We start from the raw sequence: 20,159 nt of genomic DNA on the forward strand, positions 1-20,159 counted from the left end.
TCTACCCTCTTCAGTTATCCAAGCACCCCTACATAGAGTCCGGGACCTCTGAGAGGTCATCCGCTGACCCGCGCAGGCTTGTGGATTGATGCACCAACCATTGGAGGGGACTACCTCCTTGTCGGAAGTTGGCTGAGTTCTTATGGCATCTAACGAAAACTACATCACAGAGGACAAGATCTTCTGGAAGCACCTGATGGTTGCTTGCTTTTACAAACAGAGTTGGGTCTGGTATGGTTTAGCTCAGCTGAAGGGAATGGGGTTGAGAGGCAAAACCCCAAACAATCTGTGGACCAACGTAGCACAGTTTTTGGAAAAAGTGGCATTTTGTTATTCAAATACTAGACAACCTTTTTCACTAGCCCCTATGACATCAACAGAAAAAAAGAGCTGAGATAAGTACCTAAGGTTCTTCTGAGCCAGGAGATGTTCTCTCGATTCCCACATTAGTAGAAAAACCGTCCCAAGTCTCAATAATGACAATACATCCTATCCAGATCTTCTTATAAACATTGAATTAGGAATTGGCAGTGCACAAATATGGAAGGATAATATTAATGTACTGTATTCACTGGCCAGAACTTTCTTCCTACGCATTTACGTAAGTGCTACAATTTTGGTGAGAAAAAAAAAAAAAAAAAGCATTGGTGGAAAGTAAGGATGAGATATTGTAGCATCCTCCTCCTCAAATCCAATACTAAACATATTCCTTGAAGCTCCTTATAGCCAATGTAGAAAGCTTGTCTATGTAGCTGACACTGCCCAGGGGTAAAACTCGTGGTATCAGGTATAGAAGCGACCAAAAGAGCTACAACTTGAGTATAAAAAAACAAAAAAACAAGAAAGAAATGATAAAAAAATATATATAACACCACTCATATCAGGCTACTTGTCATGCTCCCACCACCCTTGACGTAGAGATAACCATGACTAAGGATTCCTAATGCGACATTATTGGTCAAACACTGATGTGACTCTTAAGACATGGTTAATTGATAAGTCAAGAAAGTAAAGAACCCCACACAGACATCAGTCAAACGCGCAGATTTTGGCAGGGCTAGACAAACATCTAAGGTGTGTGTGGGTCTCCATACTCTTGGGTCATTCCAAAACCTTCTGTAGAATTAGTTGTTGAATTTCAATGCCGATCCCACTGGGCTCCTGGGAAATAATAAGCCACCAGAGATATCTGGCAGCGGTTTACTAATTGGGCAAGACGTGTATGGTCAGCTAAGTTGAGTGGGACGTAGAGAGCCGAGCTGATTATCTGAGACAAATGGCCAGCTTTATTAATGAAAAGACTCTAGCCCAAGATATGAAGCCTAGTGTATACTCTGACCCTAAATTATATTCCTCACCTCAAAATAAAAAAAAAAAAAAAAAAAACCAACACTCCAGATTAGGCACAAAAAAACAAACAAAAACAAACAAAAAAACATACAAGCCTTCCAAGAAAAAGAACGTTTCTGGAATGGCTTCCACTAGAAAACTTGTTTTGCTTTTTTTTTTTAATAAAAACTGCAAACCAACCTATGGTCATTTAATGGACCGTTTAGATCAGCAGAGTACACTTCCATGCCCCCAGAACGATCGTTAATTTGATTGCACTGTACACGTACAATATTTTAGTTATAGGTAGACATACCCTGTTTAGACAAGACAACGTGCTGCCAAGAATGAGTATTTTTATTAGAGTGCAGTCAGATTGTTTTATAAATTGGACAGGGATCGAACTGTAAAGCATGGACTGGCCGGCGGCTCCCCCGGCCCGAGCGAGACAGATTCATATATTTCTATGCAGCTGTCTCGCTCGGGTAGGGAAAGGCGCGGCCAGTCCGAGCATTGTTGTCTGACCTAGACAACCGTCTGACTGCGCCCTTTCCGGACTGAACAATCCAATCCCCTAACACGTTTTAAGGAAAACCGCTAGCCTTCTGATAATTGAGAAAAAATTAAAAAAATGCGTTACTAATGTGATTATCGGCCTAAGTGAGCCCGTATACGGACAGACCTGATGTAGACGTTCACAGATCTTTCTACCAATTGTCCTTTCATCCTGATCAGAAACGGTTACACGTGAATTGGGAAAGCTTAACAATCTTCTCAACAGCCAATAATTATCTCGGAGTGAAGAAGTATTTTACATTACGATGACTACATCACCCAGAGATCGTAGAAAAACACCACATCCATAACTCAACGATAAGATCTAGTGACAACCATTTCCGCTGATTAGTTGCAGAATACTGCGATTTCCTGAATCCGTTCCCAGTCATCTGCTCCGAGTCTCGGTGAGGTCCACGAGACGTCTACATGAGACAGGAGGATTTTGTTGGCATGGCGTCATCGTACACTATGAAGAGAACAGCATAAACCTTCGCGAACGCTCCAGGCAAGACAGGGATTTACAGTGCAAAGTCAGTTTTAAGAGCTGAGCAAGTTAAAATCCCATACTGGCTAATTTCAAAAAGGACCCTCACGGCTCAGTGTCTCTCCTAGTTTGTGCCCCCAGGGAAGCACGATGCCAGAAAAGTTGGCTTTAAATATATACAATTCTCTGTCTATTCCGCTCACAATGATGGATTTTATGAGAAAAGGAATTAAGAGTCGTGAAGAACATTGCAAAAATATTTTACAGCGTGAAGCCACAGTCAACTTTAATGCCAGAGGAACATTTATACTGCTCCGTAGTCAATCCTCTGCGGAAAGGTGGCCAAAAACTAGGATATTATTCAAAGATCTGTATATCTCTTCGCGGAAATGTCTCCATTAACCATTATGTTATACTTTTACAGCCGTTGCTCAAGGACATACGTAAGTTAGTGGGGGTCCCTATAGAAAAATCAACCTGAACCATCATCTGATAAGGGTTTATGGATCTCCTGTAGTCCATGTCTGGCCAGAGGTCAACCAATCCTTGAGGAAAGAATGGGGTATGTTTATTAAGTGGCTTGCTCTCTAGGGAGAAAAATCCAATTAGCGAGATCTCTGGCATCTTCTTTTTTGCCCTCTTTCTCCCTTAAAGCCGGGACTGTGGAGTTGGTAAGCCAAACCTCCGACTTCTCAATTTCCATGACACAGACTCCACCAAAATGGCCTCCGACTACACAGCCCTGCTTACAGCCACTTTTAGGGGTCACGTCTATGGAGGAGCCAGGCATGGCCGACCGCTATCTCATGTGCAGGGGAAATGTCGATATTGGGGTATGTTCACATTACGTTTGGATAAAAAGCTTGTGGCTCCATTGGGGTTTCCGACTGAAGTCCTGAAAAACAGGAATTGTATGGACCCCTCAAGGGAGCTGTTCACTATGGCATGGAAAGGGCAGTACCGAAAGGAGCAAGAGGGGTAGGAGGGTGATAGTAGCACTTACCTGTAGGGGTTGTGTAAGGCCAAAACACCTGTCGCCCCGTGGCTGGATGAGAGTATTGTCCATATAACTGGCAAAGTGGAGATTACCACGTGTGTAGGCTGAACTCACAGAAAAGATGAGATCCGGAGAGTATAAACCCGTTTTTTATTCACTGACGCATTTCGGTGCCTTTCTCAAAGTATACCAAACAAGTGTTACACAGTCAGGCGTCGAAACGCGTTGGGTAATAAAGATAAATCCCTGTTTATACTTTCCAGGCCTCATCCATTCCATGAGCGTAGTCCGTACATCGGGATTATCTCCACTTTGCCATTTATGATAATGAGGCACAGTCACTTTGTGCTCCATCTGGCCTCCGTTTCAGCACTTTCCGATCTTTTCTGCTCACCTAAAATGTCAGCCCCCGCCTGAACAGACACCGGACAGAGCACAAAGTCTCTATCTGGGGTTCCGTACAATTCCAATTTTTCAGGACTTTATACAGAAGCCCTGTCGGAGCCACAAATGTACTTTTAATCCAGCTTTAGTGAATTTCCCCTAAAGTATCTGAGTGCATTGCAAAGTGCATAAAAAAATACAAAAAAAAAAAAAAACGTAAAATAAATTCTGCTTGAAGAGATTAAATAAAACTCGCAAATAGTTAATCTCCCAGTGTTATTGGAGATAAAACCAGTGATGAAACGCATTGCCCCACAAGTCACGTGAGCAGAACAGTCGGTGTGCGTGGGTCTGATTGTCTCTCCCTAGAACAGGTATTTCAGGACTCAAGGCGGTTTGTATGTTTGCTCTGTAAGCTTCTTCATGGGATAATGAATGAAGTGCTCAGGATTATGGAAAGATTGAGGTTACTGACCGAACGTACAATACGGAGTGATTGACACAAGAGTCAAAAATAGCTTAATTCTAAAAAATATAAATATTATTCGAATTGGGGGATCTTTAAATGTAGCCACTTATCAAGATAAGTAATCAATATCGGATCATAGGGATCTGACTCCTGGCACCCCACAATCAGCTGATCAGGCACGGCGCCATCCATTCTGCAGTGGCCATGATTGGCACTGCACTTCTCATTCAAATAAAAAGAGAAAGCTGCAGCACCATTCATGGCCACAACACAATGTACGGCGCTGTGTCAGTTCCAACACCCTGCAGCCCCTTCAATTGGTTAATCAATGGGATTGGTGGGAGTCAATTGGAACAGACACAGCGCCATTCATTCTGCAGTGGCCATGAGTGGTATTACAGCTCTTATTGAAATAACGGTGGAAAAAACTGGCGCTGTGTCAGTCCCAACGCTCTGCAGCCCTTTCAATCAGTTGATCAATGGGATTGGTGCTATCAGATATTGATGACCTTCCCAAGACTAGTTTGTCAGCTTATATTTCAACACAGACAGAGAAAAAGTAATTAAAACACGACTTTAAACATGGACGGATTTGGCGCCATTTTTCTGATAAAGCAGCTGTGTTTTTCTAGTGTAGTCGTTTTAGATACAGCGATTTTTCTATTTTTTTGTAAGTGTGCTACTACAGTTTTTCATGCCTAAATTGTGATTTTCCCCTTTATATGTTATTTTTTCCAGTATTTTTTTATAAGATCAATGAGACAAAGCAGAAAAAAAAAATCATAAAAATGCACTGTTAAAATAAAAAATTGCAATGACCGAAGAAACAAATTTGGCTAAATTTGACAAACTTTTACATAAAGACGGTTTGCGTGAATAGTCGCAGTGAACCAATTTCGGATTTTACCATAATCACCGGTATATAAAGTAATTCGCACATAGATCACTCGATCAAGGTTTTACCGTATATATTGTAGTAGAGGGCATGGATGACATTGGCGCATTGGTTACAGCGTCTTATGCCCCAGTCCGCACTCATTGATAGAGCTGCGTACGGACGGGGGACTGCGGCTTCGTCTAGTGCTTCTTACAACAAAGCCAAGAAAACAAAACGTCCCGGTCTGAAAAGATCGCGCCATTCATGAGATGCAAATGCTCAGTCTTGCAGAGAGGATGCCATCTGCCACACCTGCGGCCAAGGAGACCCTTTATGTGAATCGCAGCCTCCTGGAAAAGCTCCTCCTTCTGATTACCTGCAAGGACTGACGACCAAAACGAGTGGAATGGAGGAAAATACATGTTGGGACCCCCATGATCACCGATAGGGGGACATATGTCCTCCGTCCCACCCTGGCCTTAACGACAACGGCCAAGGAGTGCAGCAGGCTGTACAATGGTGATTCCGATTGTTATCAACTAATCAATATTTGGGATATTCCGGCCTAAAGAATTTAAGCTTCTAACAATTAAAATACAAATATTAGAAGCCAGTCCGCCCTCCGGACGGGTCCGATTTAGTGAATACTCGCATTTCGCCCGTGAAGGGATGGAGCTATTGGATCTTCGCATTTTACCGCTAGACTGTTTCAGAGTCAGTATTAAGAAAAGTGCACCGCCACGGAAAATAGCAATGGCCAATTGTCGATAATTTCATCATGATTTCCAGGAAGAGTAACAGAGGAATTTAGTGCACTGAGCAAATAGGCTCCAGCAATTGTTATATTACGGAGAATAAAAATATATAAAACCAAAGAAATGGGCTGGACTATAAGCTGGTATAAGTGCAAAGTGCAAGCGCACGTTCACACTGTGGCAGAGGGGGGTACAAAATAACTTCCCTTCTCAGATGGGGTAAAGGTCAAAAACAATGACTGACTCTGCTGGAGTCACTACTGAACGCAGGGACCCGGAAATTCATTTATCCGCCTCCTGTTCTCCCCTCTTGGTCTTGTGATACTGTATCCCACATTTAATCCAAAATCCGCCCCCATTTCAAGCAGATTTTGGTAAGAATTTCCCCTATGCATTGCCGGAATGAAATCCGAGAGCAGAAAGGGTGGGCTGACTACAGGATAGCACACCAATCCCATGCATCATTCCCCATCTAGCTCCGCCCCCGAGGACCTGATTAACGGCCTATCGCTGCCATTTCCTACACAGAACATCTGCCAATTAAATCCATAGGGTGGTGCTAGGTAGGAAATAATTAGAGGGTTTTGGTTGCATTATTTTGGAATTGGCCCGCTCTCGAAGCGCTTGTATAAACTATTCAGAGACGACTTTCTTAGTGGATGGAAAATCCTTTTGCGTCCAGGAAGGCAGGATTAGTAAAGGGGTCATTGACGACTCGCACAGTAATTAGTTCGGTGACCCCAAAGTCCCTGCCAGGTTCCCTTTAAAATGAACAAATTTGCTTTAGGATTCTACATTTTTGCCCTTGAAGTGGGAACGTGTCTCGGCTTGATGTCATAATCCGCTGAAACGTGGAGGGAGAGGGCATTTAACTGTTAATACTATTTCTATATATAAAATGGAATTAATTGTCTTCTAATATATACTTTCCCATCAGATGATTAAAGGGGCATTCTGCCCACCCGGAATGGTCATGGAAGCAGAATAATATGCCACTTGGGCGTGCAAGTGGGTTACAAACCCCTGATTTTCCCACTTTATTTGCTTTCAGCTGTATTGATATCTGTAGGTTTCCATTTGGAGTACAGCTGATGGCAGTGAACAGTCAGCACCTGTTTCTCTCTGTGATCTGCTGCTGCAGAAGATCGTTTCGATAAGAGGGCATTCAGACGTCCGTACCGATCGGTCCGAGCTCGGACCGCAATGCCCAAACTGTTTGGTGGCTCTCCCGACCCGAATGTGACACCTTCACAGAAATATATGACGCGGTCATGCTCAGGTCGGGAGACCCGAGGCCAGTCTGTGCTTTGCGGTCCGATCTCTGATAGATTTGTATGGATGTCTGAACTGCGCCCTGAGCCGAACACTCCGAGGAGGAGACAGGAGCTGACCCATCACTGCCATCATCTGTACTCCAAATGAGTACGTCCTGATATCAATGCAGCTAAAATCCAGGGGTATGGAAGACACTTACCGTACTTGCATTTTACTTCACAGGAATGAAGGCAAATCTCCCAATAAAGTGATTTGCAAAGTTTCATAACTTTCCATACTGGACAAGATTATTACAAGAAAACAAAAAACCTTTTCAGCCATACATTTTGCCATTTTAGACTGGTTTCACATTTGCGTTTTTTGCCGCTGCGTTTTAAGCGCAAAAAAAGCATGCATTTTTTTCCCTATACTTAACATTAAAAACGCATGCTTTTTTTGCATGCGTTTTACCGCCGCACGCGTCGTTTCTATGCATGCGTTTTGTTGCAGAATTGCAACATGTAGTAATTTCTAGCGGCGTTTTTTTGCCGCAAAAAAATGCATGCTTTTTTTGCGAAAAAAAAACGTATTGCTATCCATGTAAACGCATGCGTTTTTAAGCACATGCGTTTGCATGCGTTTTAATAGAAAAACACAAGAATACACACTGATAAGCCAACCCCCAACCCTAACCCTAAGGGATCCTAAGTGTTAGGGTTAGGATCCCTTAGGGTTAGGATCTGTTATGGTACGTGTCCACTTTCAGGATGGCCGGCGGTATCGTCGGAGCGGCTTAGCCGCTCTGCGGTAAGCCCCGCCCCCTTTCTGGGACGCGATGATGCCGGATGTGTTCATAGCACACATCCGGCATCATCGCTCCCCACCATAGGGCCCTGTGCTATATCTTGCGGCGACGCAGCGTCGCCGCAAGATATACGGACATGCTGCGATCTGAAAAGACGCGCAGCATGTCCGGAGTCGCAGGGCCGCCGCGTGCGTGTTACCACGCATAGTGGAGACGGGATTTCATTAAATCCCCTCCACTATGCTGTAACATCTGGACGCTGCGTGTCTGACGCTGCGGCTCTATGCAGCGTCAGACACTCAGCGTTTCCTGCACGTGGAAACAGACCCTTAGGGTTAGGATCCCTTAGGGTTAGGGTTTGGGTTAGGATCCCTTAGGGTTAGGATCCCTTAGGGTTAGGATCCCTAGGGATCCTAACCCTAACCATTTCTGTTTATAGTGGGTTTTCTTGTTGATTTTGATGATTGGCAGCTGTCACACACTTCTCATCATGCGTTTCAAAAACGCAAATGCAGGCAAAAACGCATGTAAACGCGTCAAAACACCGCGTTTGTATTAAAACATGCAAAAGTGCATGCGTCTAAAAAACGCAGCGTTTAAACGCGTTTTTTCACCAAATGCGTTTGCGTTTAAAACACTGCGTTTTTAAACGCAAATGTGAAACCAGCCTTATAGACAAGTGTTTGGAGATTTTTAAACTACCAGCACAGTAAACGATCTCTAGTGCAAATCACCTGCCAAATCCATCCAGACAACTCCCCTCCTCAGCAAGCCACACCATTGTCCCTCTGTATGTATATCATCCTACGGAGCTGATTATATATTTCTGCTTTATAAGGGAGCGAAAGTTACAGTAGCTCATAACAATTAGCGACAGAGTTATAACACACTCCTGTCTCACATTAACTAACCGTCCATTATGAGTGTGCAGAATCTCCACTGTATCCGATAAGATGCATCTTTACTCCCTGACTCCTGCTTGTAATTGCCGACATGAAGAGACCAATCACAAGCAGAAGTGGGTATAACTGAGACTTGGCATTGGGAGTCGGCAGACAGCAGCTCTGTCACTGATGCATTTAGAAAGCAAGCAATTGGAATATGACATGACTGCCCCCAATTGAAACCATATCAGAAAAGAAAAAAAGCAATCAGCAAGGAACACATTAAAACACAATGCAGCTCTCTTATCGAGGGGATGAAAAAAAGAAATGATCATCATCACACAAGTCTTTTCTTAAGGCTTTGCACCCAATAAAAGATCTTTGTTTCCTAGTTTAGCAGATCTATTTGGTAAATCTAGTAACTGATCAAAAGACAGAGAATGGGAATTCCACATCATTCCCTTCCATGATGTAATAGGTCAGATCCCCGGAGAGTAAATTGCCTGCACAGAAGAAGGAGCCCTCCGTAATACAGGTTATTAATGACGGGGAGCGATGACATCACTAGGCCACGATTATTCACGCATGATTACAGCCTTTACATTAATGCCACTTACATAATCAACCGGATCACAGCACGCGCCTCGTGGTCACAGATCCACGCTCATTTTATTGCCGTTTCTGCTACAATTGGCGGATAGAGTTATGATGTAAAAGGTGACTGATTACTTTGTAGTAGTAAGATGATGGGTGCGATAGTTCTACCTACTACAGAACGGTACAGTCATTGAATATTATAGCGTCTGGATGAAAAAAATAAAAATAAATTGGAAATATACAGTTAAAAGAAGTGATATACAAGCAAACAGTCCATAATCGTTGAGTGGTATTGTAGCTCAGTCCTATTGAAGTGAATGGGGACAACCCACAGTAACACAAATGGCCTATAAAAGTACCATTTTTGGAAAAAGAGCAATATTTTAGCATGCATGATGCTATAATAAATACACAATCTGAAAATCACTGCCTGTTGCCAAGTGTAATCCGTCCCTAGCAGCGATTACAGTAATTGGGGGGTGGGTCATTGTATTCCTCCTGTTCTCCGATCTGTCAACCCACATACAACCATAACGGCAGGGTAGGCTTTCAGATCACAGCCATTTGAAAATGCCTGGATCAATGTGAAGTGAATGGAGGCTCCAGCACTTATTGTGCTGGCAGAATGCCAATAAAGGAGAATGCACATCAGGAGAGTTCCTGGACATATTAGACTGATCCCAAATACACGCTTCATTATTGCCCTGATCTAATAAAGACTTACCCTTAAAACGAATAGGGTGAGAATTACAGAAACTACTTTTTGGAAAAATTTCAGAGATCAAAAAAAAATATATAACATTGGAGAAATGTAAATCTAAATTAGAACAAAAACCTTATTCCAGGAGCCCCTACATATTAGATTTCCCACAATATCATAAACAGCAACAATTTGATATAACGCTGTTCATCCTGATCCTTCTGGTTCATCTATAGACAATTTGTATAACGCAAGTACTGCAGAGCAGTGGATATAAGAATGTGCAGCTATACTATCCATTGACTTAAAGGGGTTGTATATTTTACAGAGGGTGTGCGGTAAAAATGATAACAGTAAGTAGTCACCCTCCAATACCCCGCTGCCCCTCTGCCAGCCAAAAAGTGAGCGCACTAGAAGAGGAAAAGGAGAGACCAGCGACAGACCCAAAAAGCAGTACAAAATGGGCAATGGATGGGGAAGAGAAGTTTACAGGTCCTTCTCAAAAAATTAGCATATAGTGTTAAATTTCATTATTTACCATAATGTAATGATTACAATTAAACTTTCATATATTATAGATTCATTATCCACCAACTGAAATTTGTCAGGTCTTTTATTGTTTTAATACTGATGATTTTGGCATACAACTCCTGATAACCCAAAAAACCTGTCTCAATAAATTAGCATATCAAGAAAAGGTTCTCTAAACGACCTATTACCCTAATCTTCTGAATCAACTAATTAACTCTAAACACATGCAAAAGATACCTGAGGCTTTTATAAACTCCCTGCCTGGTTCATTACTCAAAACCCCCATCATGGGTAAGACTAGCGACCTGACAGATGTCAAGAAGGCCATCATTGACACCCTCAAGCAAGAGGGTAAGACCCAGAAAGAAATTTCTCAACAAATAGGCCGTTCCCAGAGTGCTGTATCAAGGCACCTCAATGGTAAGTCTGTTGGAAGGAAACAATGTGGCAGAAAACGCTGTACAACGAGAAGAGGAGACCGGACCCTGAGGAAGATTGTGGAGAAGGACCGATTCCAGACCTTGGGGAACCTGAGGAAGCAGTGGACTGAGTCTGGTGTGGAAACATCCAGAGCCACCGTGCACAGGCGTGTGCAGGAAATGGGCTACAGGTGCCGCATTCCCCAGGTAAAGCCACTTTTGAACCATAAACAGCGGCAGAGGCGCCTGACCTGGGCTACAGAGAAGCAGCACTGGACTGTTGCTAAGTGGTCCCAAGTACTTTTTTCTGATGAAAGCAAATTTTGCATGTCATTCGGAAATCAAGGTGCCAGAGTCTGGAGGAAGACTGGGGAGAAGGAAATGCCAAAATGCCTGAAGTCCAGTGTCAAGTACCCACAGTCAGTGATGGTGTGGGGTGCCATGTCAGCTGCTGGTGTTGGTCCACTGTGTTTCATCAAGGGCAGGGTCAATGCAGCTAGCTATCAGGAGATTTTGGAGCACTTCATGCTTCCATCGGCTGAAATGCTTTATGGAGATGAAGATTTCATTTTTCAGCACGACCTGGCACCTGCTCACAGTGCCAAAACCACTGGTAAATGGTTTACTGACCATGGTATTACTGTGCTCAATTGGCCTGCCAACTCTCCTGACCTGAACCCCATAGAGAATCTGTGGGATATTGTGAAGAGAAAGTTGAGAGACGCAAGACCCAACACTCTGGATGAGCTTAAGGCCGCTATTGAAGCATCCTGGGCCTCCATAACATCTCAGCAGTGTCACAGGCTGATTGCCTCCATGCCACGCCGCATTGAAGCAGTCATTTCTGCCAAAGGATTCCCGACCAAGTATTGAGTGCATAACTGAACATTATTATTTGTTGGTTTTTTTGTTTGTTATTAAAAAACACTTTTATTTGATTGGATGGGTGAAATATGCTAATTTATTGAGACAGGTTTTTTGGGTTATCAGGAGTTGTATGCCAAAATCATCAGTATTACAACAATAAAAGACCTGACAAATTTCAGTTGGTGGATAATGAATCTATAATACCGTATATACTCGAGTATAAGCCGAGATTTTCAGCCCAAATTTTTGGGCTGAAAGTGCCCCCCTCGGCTTATACTCGAGTCACGGTAGCGGTGGGGTCGGCAGGTGAGGGGCTGAGGGCGCTGAGGTATACTTACCTAGTCCCAGCGATCCTCGCGCTGTCCCTGCCGTCCCACGGGCTTCGGCGCTGCAGTTTCTTCCTCTCTTCAGCGGTCACGTGGGACCGCTCATTACAGAAATGAATAAGCGGCTCCACCTCCCATAGGGGCGGAGCCGCTTATTCATTTCTCTAATCAGCGGTGCCGGTGACCGCTGATAGAGAAAGAAGCTGCGGCACCGAAGACAGGAGGGGACAGCGCGAGGATCGCCAGGACTAGGTAAGTATAGCATATTCACCTGTCCTCGTTCCAGCCGCCGGGCGCCGATCCATCTTCCCGGCCGGCGCCTCCATCTTCCCGGCGTCTCTGCTCTCTGACTGTTCAGGCAGAGGGCGCGATGACGCATATAGTGTGCGCGGCGCCCTCTGCCTGATCAGTCAGAGCAGAGACGCCGGGAAGATGGAGGCGCCGGAACGAGACGCCGGGAGCTGCAATCAAGGGAGGTGAGTATGTGTTTTTTTTTCTTTATTGCGGCAGCGGCGGCACAAATTTATGTGGAACATCTATGGGGCACAGTGAACGGTGCAGAGCACCGTATATGGCACAGCACAGCTATGGGGCACAGTGAACGGTGCAGAGCACCGTATAAGGCACAGCTAGGGGGCACAATGAACGGTGCAGAGCACCGTATATGGCACAGCACAGCTATGGGGCACAGTGAACGGTGCAGAGCACCGTATATGGCACAGCACAGCTATGGGGCACAGTGAACGGTGCAGAGCACCGTATATGGCACAGCACAGCTATGGGGCACAATGAACGGTGCAGAGCACCGTATATGGCACAGCACAGCTATGGGGCACAGTGAACGGTGCAGAGCACCGTATATGGCACAGCACAGCTATGGGGCACAATGAACGGTGCAGAGCACCGTATATGGCACAGCACAGCTATGGGGCACAGTGAACGGTGCAGAGCACCGTATATGGCACAGCACAGCTATGGGGCACAATGAACGGTGCAGAGCACCGTATATGGCACAGCACAGCTATGGGGCACAGTGAACGGTGCAGAGCACCGTATATGGCACAGCACAGCTATGGGGCACAGTGAACGGTGCAGAGCACCGTATATGGCACAGCACAGCTATGGGGCACAGTGAACGGTGCAGAGCACCGTATATGGCACAGCACAGCTATGGGGCACAATGAACGGTGCAGAGCACCGTATATGGCACAGCACAGCTATGTATGGGGCACAGTGAACGGTGCAGAGCACTATATGGTTCACACCTATGGGGAAATATGAACGGTGCAGAGCACTATATGGCACAGCTATGGGGAAATAATGATCTATTTTTATTTTTGAAATTCACCGGTAAATGCTGCATTTCCACCCTAGGCTTATACTCGAGTCAATAAGTTTTCCCAGTTTTTTGTGGCAAAATTAGGGGGGTCGGCTTATACTCGGGTCGGCTTATACTCGAGTATATACGGTATATGAAAGTTTAATTGTAATCATTACATTATGGTAAATAATGAAATTTAACACTATATGCTAATTTTTTGAGAAGGACCTGTATATCTATCAATCCTGGGAATTGAAGACCCAAATTCCCCCGTGTGACAGAGCGGTAGTGAGCATGTGCGACCACCACTCCTATAGGCAGTGAATGAAGCAGTGGTCGCACACGCTCATTACCGCTCCATTCAGACTTGGAGACCCCCTGTTCTCATAAACGGTGGGAGTCCCAGGAGTCGAACCCTTACCAATCATAGCGTTATCACCTATCTTATTGATGGGTCAACCCCCTTTAAATTGTGTGCGACAATCATAGGAAACCCTAAATGTTACCTTGTCCAATGTCATTTGCTACATTCATTTGTAGCGCCCTGTATGGAGTCAGTTCATGATCTGCAGAGGGGCAAGTCGCCCCCTTAATATGTGACCTACCATCCAGCCCCCATTTCTTTATGATCAGAACATGTAAATGCGTGACAGCCCCTAATCTGTCTCCCCCCGGCCTCTCAGAGGACGAGCACCCCTCCATTTACACACAGCAGCGTTCTATGGAGGATCCATGCAAACAATGCAAGCACAAAGACACCCAAAAAAAAAAAATCAACGAGCGGCATTAACCCCTTCATCCCAATACAGATTCTAAATGGTGATGGCAAATATGATAATAGGGTTAATGCCAAGATGCTTTTTATCCTCCATAACTAGTAAAGGCAAAGCCACACGCATATAGAAGAGCCCCCATCCAGGAGCTTCGTAAAACCCACCATTATGGCATTGGCTGCACTTTATGCCGTCTGAGCGCTCCTACATGAATAATACATGGGAAGCACTCAGGCTGGTTATGCCGAGTCCCTGCCCAGACGCCACGAGGCAGACGATCACACACCTACAACGTGTGCGCTCCCATTGTCCGGCATCCAACCAACACCTAAAATATGTCTATTACTCAATGCAGTCATCCTAAATATTCCCGCCACGCCACGCTGCATATAAAGGGATGATACAGCGTGTTCCTCCCACTGCTGACAAAAGGGAACGTAGGACACGTGCTCCATCCCATCCAAACCAATAGGCGCAAGGGCGCCCCCTCCAAAAGTGCCTGTAGAAGACAGATGGTCGCACTTACAAAAAAAAAATAGGATCAAAGTTCATTAGGGAAAGGCAAAAAAAACAACTTTCATTGGCACCAATATTTAATGGGGGCAATTGTATCCTGTGCATCAATGATAGAAAGATAGGGATCAAGCGGGTACTTAGAAAAGGTTAATTGTCTATGGGACTGATTGAGCGAGCCATTCCTATTCCTGGCCGTCCCATAGACAATGAGTGGAGTGGAGGCCGAGCATGAGCACTTATTCTGCAGAGCTCAGAATCACTGGGGGTCTCAGAGAGGGGATAAATAAGTGCTCATGCTCGGCCTCCGCCCCACTCATTCTCTATGGGAATAGTGGCACAGTGCCCTCAGCCCTCTCCATCAGTCTCATAGACAATGAATATATATTTATTTTTCAGCTTACAAAACGCCAGTTTTAGGAACAGCAGATGACAGAGAACCCCTGCTTGTTCACGTCTTTATGGACAGAGCTGTGTACATAGCCTTTCTTTACATAGCAGATGTGGTAAATGAGACCTGAAGGGGCGCAAGTAAATACTACTGTCCCCTCCGCAGCCTGGGACGCCGAGATCGATGCTCTGATGACCCCATTATAGTGGGTTTCTCTGCCGTGGCCATGGTATGGATGGAGCTGCATGTTCTCCGTCCATTAGATATAGTTATAGCGGACTTGCCGGCTCTCTCATAAGTCTTTTCAATGGAACACCTTTTCTTAGAACTTTACATTGCGCTGTCCCTCTGTTATTCCTCCTGGAAATTTCTAAATACTAATAATACCGTTCCATGGTCCCGCAGAGTCAGGACCCCGATTCTTGTGCCGATCGGTTAGCGGAGGCATCTTGGTACTAAGGCTGAAGGAATGGAGTTGACGCAATGGATGGTCCGCGATCTCGATAGTAAGGTCAGCGGGATCGCTTTCTTCAGGAGGGATTCTATCGGATACAGGTCCGGCACCGGCAATATTAACATTTCGTAAGTCGTCACTCATCGCTTCCTGGAATTCCTCCTGCCTTTCCTACACACATCCATGGCCGCTAGTTCATTCTGGATGTCGAGATGACCTCAGTTTCCACTTCACTGAAAAACATCTTTCCGCAAATGTTTGGGGGGGGGGGGATCCACTGTTCCAAACCGAGTCCATATGTGCGAGCCCCGCCGCCGGCCTCGCTGAGAGGGTCTCCATCACTAGAGCTGGACGAAATCCACAACCTAACGGAGCACTGCGCCCTAGATTACAAAGATAACCTCAAACAAGTCCGGACCTAAACGGGGGTCTTCAGACCAGAACCAGAACCTTCATAGATTCCAGCTGGGTCGGGACTTGGATCCATAATAAAAGGAGGAAATCTGGCCTAAGCGGACGTCATCCGCAAAATCAGCACCAAACGCAGAAATGCTGCAAATTTACAGAAAATGTCACCCGTTCACTGGAAAAAGTAAAATCCATGGGAAAAAAAAAACGCAGCTCTGGTCACGTTAAGGATTTGTATACAATCTCATCCTCTAATCTGGATGGAAAATCCAATCAGCACGGAGCGGCGCTAAGGTGATGATCAAGAGGAGTTTTTTTTGGAGTAGATCCCACTTCAAAATTGCTTGGAAAACTCTTCCTAAAAATTTCTTTAGGAAATCCACTTTTTTTGTGTTTTTTTGCCCCCCCCCCCCCCCCCCTTCCCCAAAAGGGTTTGAAAAACGCTCATGTCACTTCTTTGAAGTGGATCCTGATGGAATCCGCTCCAAAAACTAGACGCCGTCCAATCAAAAGGCTGCAAAAAAAATCCATTCTTCCAAAAACCGCTTAAAAAAAAAAAATAATGCAACATTCGTACTAAGCAATCAGAGACGGAGAGTTTCTCCCGGCGGTTTCCACTTGATTAATTTGCCTGTGTGTAATACTGGTCATCACCCAGCTTTGTGAGACGCTGCGTGGGATTGCTGGGAGTTGTAGTTTGGGAATGGATGGAGAGCTACATTTGCGGATCCGTCATCAGCAGTAGTCAATTATAAAAAAAAAAGAAAAGAAAGGTGAACGTGACAAAAAGTTCCACCAATCCATAAACCACGACACCCCCCCCCCCCATTTCTGGGGTCATCATAGGAGTATTCCAGTTTATCAGATAAAGCCCCTTTTTCAGCACCTAAAACCTTCAGCTGTACCCCATAACAGCGCCAAGATAATGGGGGCGATGATGGAACGGAAACCCATCCAGGTATAGAAGGGGCTCCCACCAACGTGACCAGCACCTGCCTCCAGGACGGGGCCCGGACCTGCGCCCACCAGTGACCTCCTATTCATTCCTATGGGAATTCCCAGCACCCCTCCACTGACAGCAGCGGACGACGGGGTCCTGCTCCCTAATCTCACTGCATCTACCATTCTGCTGATGGGCCGGGAAGGGACAAAATGGGAAGGACCCCTAAAAAAAAAAAAAAAATTATATATATATATTTTTTTTTTTTAGGGGTCCTTCCCTATATATATATATATATATATATATATATATATATATATATATATATATATATATATATATATATATATATATATATATATATATATATATATATATATATTTTTTTTTTTAGGGGTATATATATATATATATATTTTTTTTTTAGGGGTCCTTCTATATATATATATATATATATATATATATATATTTTTTTTTTAGGGGTCCTTCTATATATATATATATATATATATATATATATATATATATATATATATATATATATATATATATATATTTTTTTTTTTTTTTTAGGGGTCCTTCCCTATATATATATATATATATTTTTTTTTTTAGGGGTATATATATATATATATATATATATATATATATATATTTTTTTTTTTAGGGGTATATATATATATATATATATATATATATATATATATTTATTTTTTTTTTAGGGGTCCTTATATATATATATTTTTTTTTTTAGGGGTCCTTCTATATATATATATATATATATATATATATATATATATATATATATATATATATATTTTTTTTTTTTTTTAGGGGTCCTTCCCTATATATATATATATATATATATATATATATATATATATATATTTTTAGGGGTCCATATATATACACACACACACACAATCGCCATAACCAAACAGATCCCCCTATCTCAGCTTCCTGTGACGGGAATAGGTTACCGGGGTGGACTGCGGGGACACCTAAGATTTGGGGTTTTGAAAGGAGTAAGAAAAAATAAAATCAGTGAGGAAATGGATAATGTATAAGAGGCGATCAGTCCAACCTGGAGCACAGTGCGAACTGTATATATTATTTATATATAATAAAACACACAATTATATTTACAAATATATATATATATATCATACATATATCATAGACACACCCCGCACTGCTCGCTATAGAAGCCGCACAGCAGACGCCCCGCAGTGTACACGATGTCAATGTCAGTGATAACAGATCACTGTGATCTACTAGATCCATACACTCCTCACCGGAATCGGGGAGAATCCTTGATACATTCTTCGAAATCCACGGTCATGATTGCGGCTCCGGTGCTCAGTGCATTGCAGGATGCGGGAGGCAGGAGGATGATGATGGAGGAGGCAGGAGGATCAGGAGCGCACACCGCGATGCTGCATGGAGAGCACAAGATCCCAACAATAGAGCATCAATCCAGCGATCGGGGACGGCGGCACCGGAGGATCGCACGGCTCAATGCCCGGGACTGAGCTCCCTCCCTGGGATCCGAGCGTGACTCCTACTGCCGGCTACAGCCCAGCCTGTCACTGCCAGGGAGCGTCTGCAAACTCACAAACAGCCTGTCACTGCCAGGGAGCGTCTGCAAACTCACACACAGCCTGTCACTGCCAGGGAGCGTCTGCAAACTCACACACAGCCTGTCACCGCCAGGGAGCGTCTGCAAACTCACACACAGCCTGTCACCGCCAGGGAGCGTCTGCAAACTCACACACAGCCTGTCACTGCCAGGGAGCGTCTGCAAACTCACACACAGCCTGTCACTGCCAGGGAGCGTCTGCAAACTCACACACACAGCCTGTCACTGCCAGGGAGCGTCTGCAAACTCACACACAGATTGTCACTGCTAGGGAGCGTCTCCAAACTCACACACAGATTGTCACTGCTAAGGGAGCGTCTGCAAACTCAACGCCAGGGAGCGTCTGCAAACTCACACACAGCCTGTCACCTGCAAACGTATATAATTAGCTTGTCACAGCTAGGGATCGTTTATCATTTCACAAATATACCTGTGAAATTCAGACCTGACACCAGATTTTAAAAAAATGGCTGTAAATTGGTGACTACATGTTATAATGGCGGCAGAACTGTGTGGCTATTAGAGTTGACCAAAAAGCTTGGCACTACCCTAGTCCAGCGGCCATGTTGGTAGTCCTTGGCTGCCAGACCAGAGCCTGCCACCCTCTTTGCTACCTGAGGCGTCCCCAGCATCTCTTCTAATTATTAGGCCCGGAGCGTGCATCTTTTTCTCCGGTTTTACACTTCCTATTTGGCCTAGTTTGCTCCATTTTTGCGCCTACATTGTGGTGCATTGTAAGCCAAGCTTCTCTTCACTGAAGATGGGAAAAAAGTGTCTAAAATACATAATAAAAGAGTGTAAAACGAGATGCCGCAATCTGCATCCCATTCTGGCACCTAGAGGCGCGCCACCGATACTAAACGTGCTGTATTGTGAGTCCCTGACAGACGCCATCAGCAAAACCACCAAATGTCAGCCTCACAGTGTCTCACAGCTCGGTTCTGTCAGTAAATTGTCTTTGGCAGAAAGCGTTCCTAAAAGAATGTGTCAGCACAAATAAAAATGGGAATAGAGAGATTATTATGATCTAGTCCAACACTAGATGCTGATACATGGCAGGAGGTGTTATACCCAGCGACTGCATTTGACCCAACGTGGCCATATATGCTACTGACTGATCCAACATTACCTACCATGCCTAGCCAGATGCCATGAAAAGTAATGCAGGGATATGTGCACACTGTGAGATTTGAAAAGTTGCAAAATTTAAGCGCAACTCGGAGTTGCGTCAACATTTTGTGACTGTTGCCGATTTCTTGCTTTTCTCCCAAAATGGATGGAGCAGGGGCAGGATGTCATACCTTGTCTAATTCATAATTAAATACAAAAGCCTCAGTGACATATTAAATGTCTAATTCATGATGAGCTATGGCCTTCCCTATGCCAAAAATCTCAAGATTTCTAGCGTGGTGCATGGAGGAACACGCCACTCGTCAGACTCTGCAGATTCATGAAGAGGCGCGCACTCCTTCATGAATCAGGAG

General features: G+C 44.3%; 1 protein-coding gene across 4 annotated transcripts in view; it reads right to left on the reverse strand.

Annotated features, from left to right (window-relative positions):
• The window catches only part of ACAP3 (ArfGAP with coiled-coil, ankyrin repeat and PH domains 3), a 142,790-nt gene extending 124,143 nt beyond the window's left edge, over nt 1-18,647 (reverse strand). For 3 of the 4 annotated variants that reach the window (XM_069741655.1, XM_069741652.1, XM_069741654.1), the window contains exon 1: nt 18,332-18,646. In XM_069741655.1, coding sequence (XP_069597756.1) covers nt 18,332-18,378 — 47 coding nt within the window. In that variant the 5' untranslated portion in view covers nt 18,379-18,646. Of the gene's footprint in view, nt 1-18,331 lie in introns of all 4 variants that reach the window. The other variant, XM_069741653.1, reaches the window with a different exon arrangement.
• Nucleotides 18,648-20,159: the final 1,512 nt, after the last annotated feature.

Source organism: Ranitomeya imitator, chromosome 10, assembly GCF_032444005.1.
Source record: "Ranitomeya imitator isolate aRanImi1 chromosome 10, aRanImi1.pri, whole genome shotgun sequence".
NCBI classification, from domain to species: domain Eukaryota; kingdom Metazoa; phylum Chordata; class Amphibia; order Anura; family Dendrobatidae; genus Ranitomeya; species Ranitomeya imitator.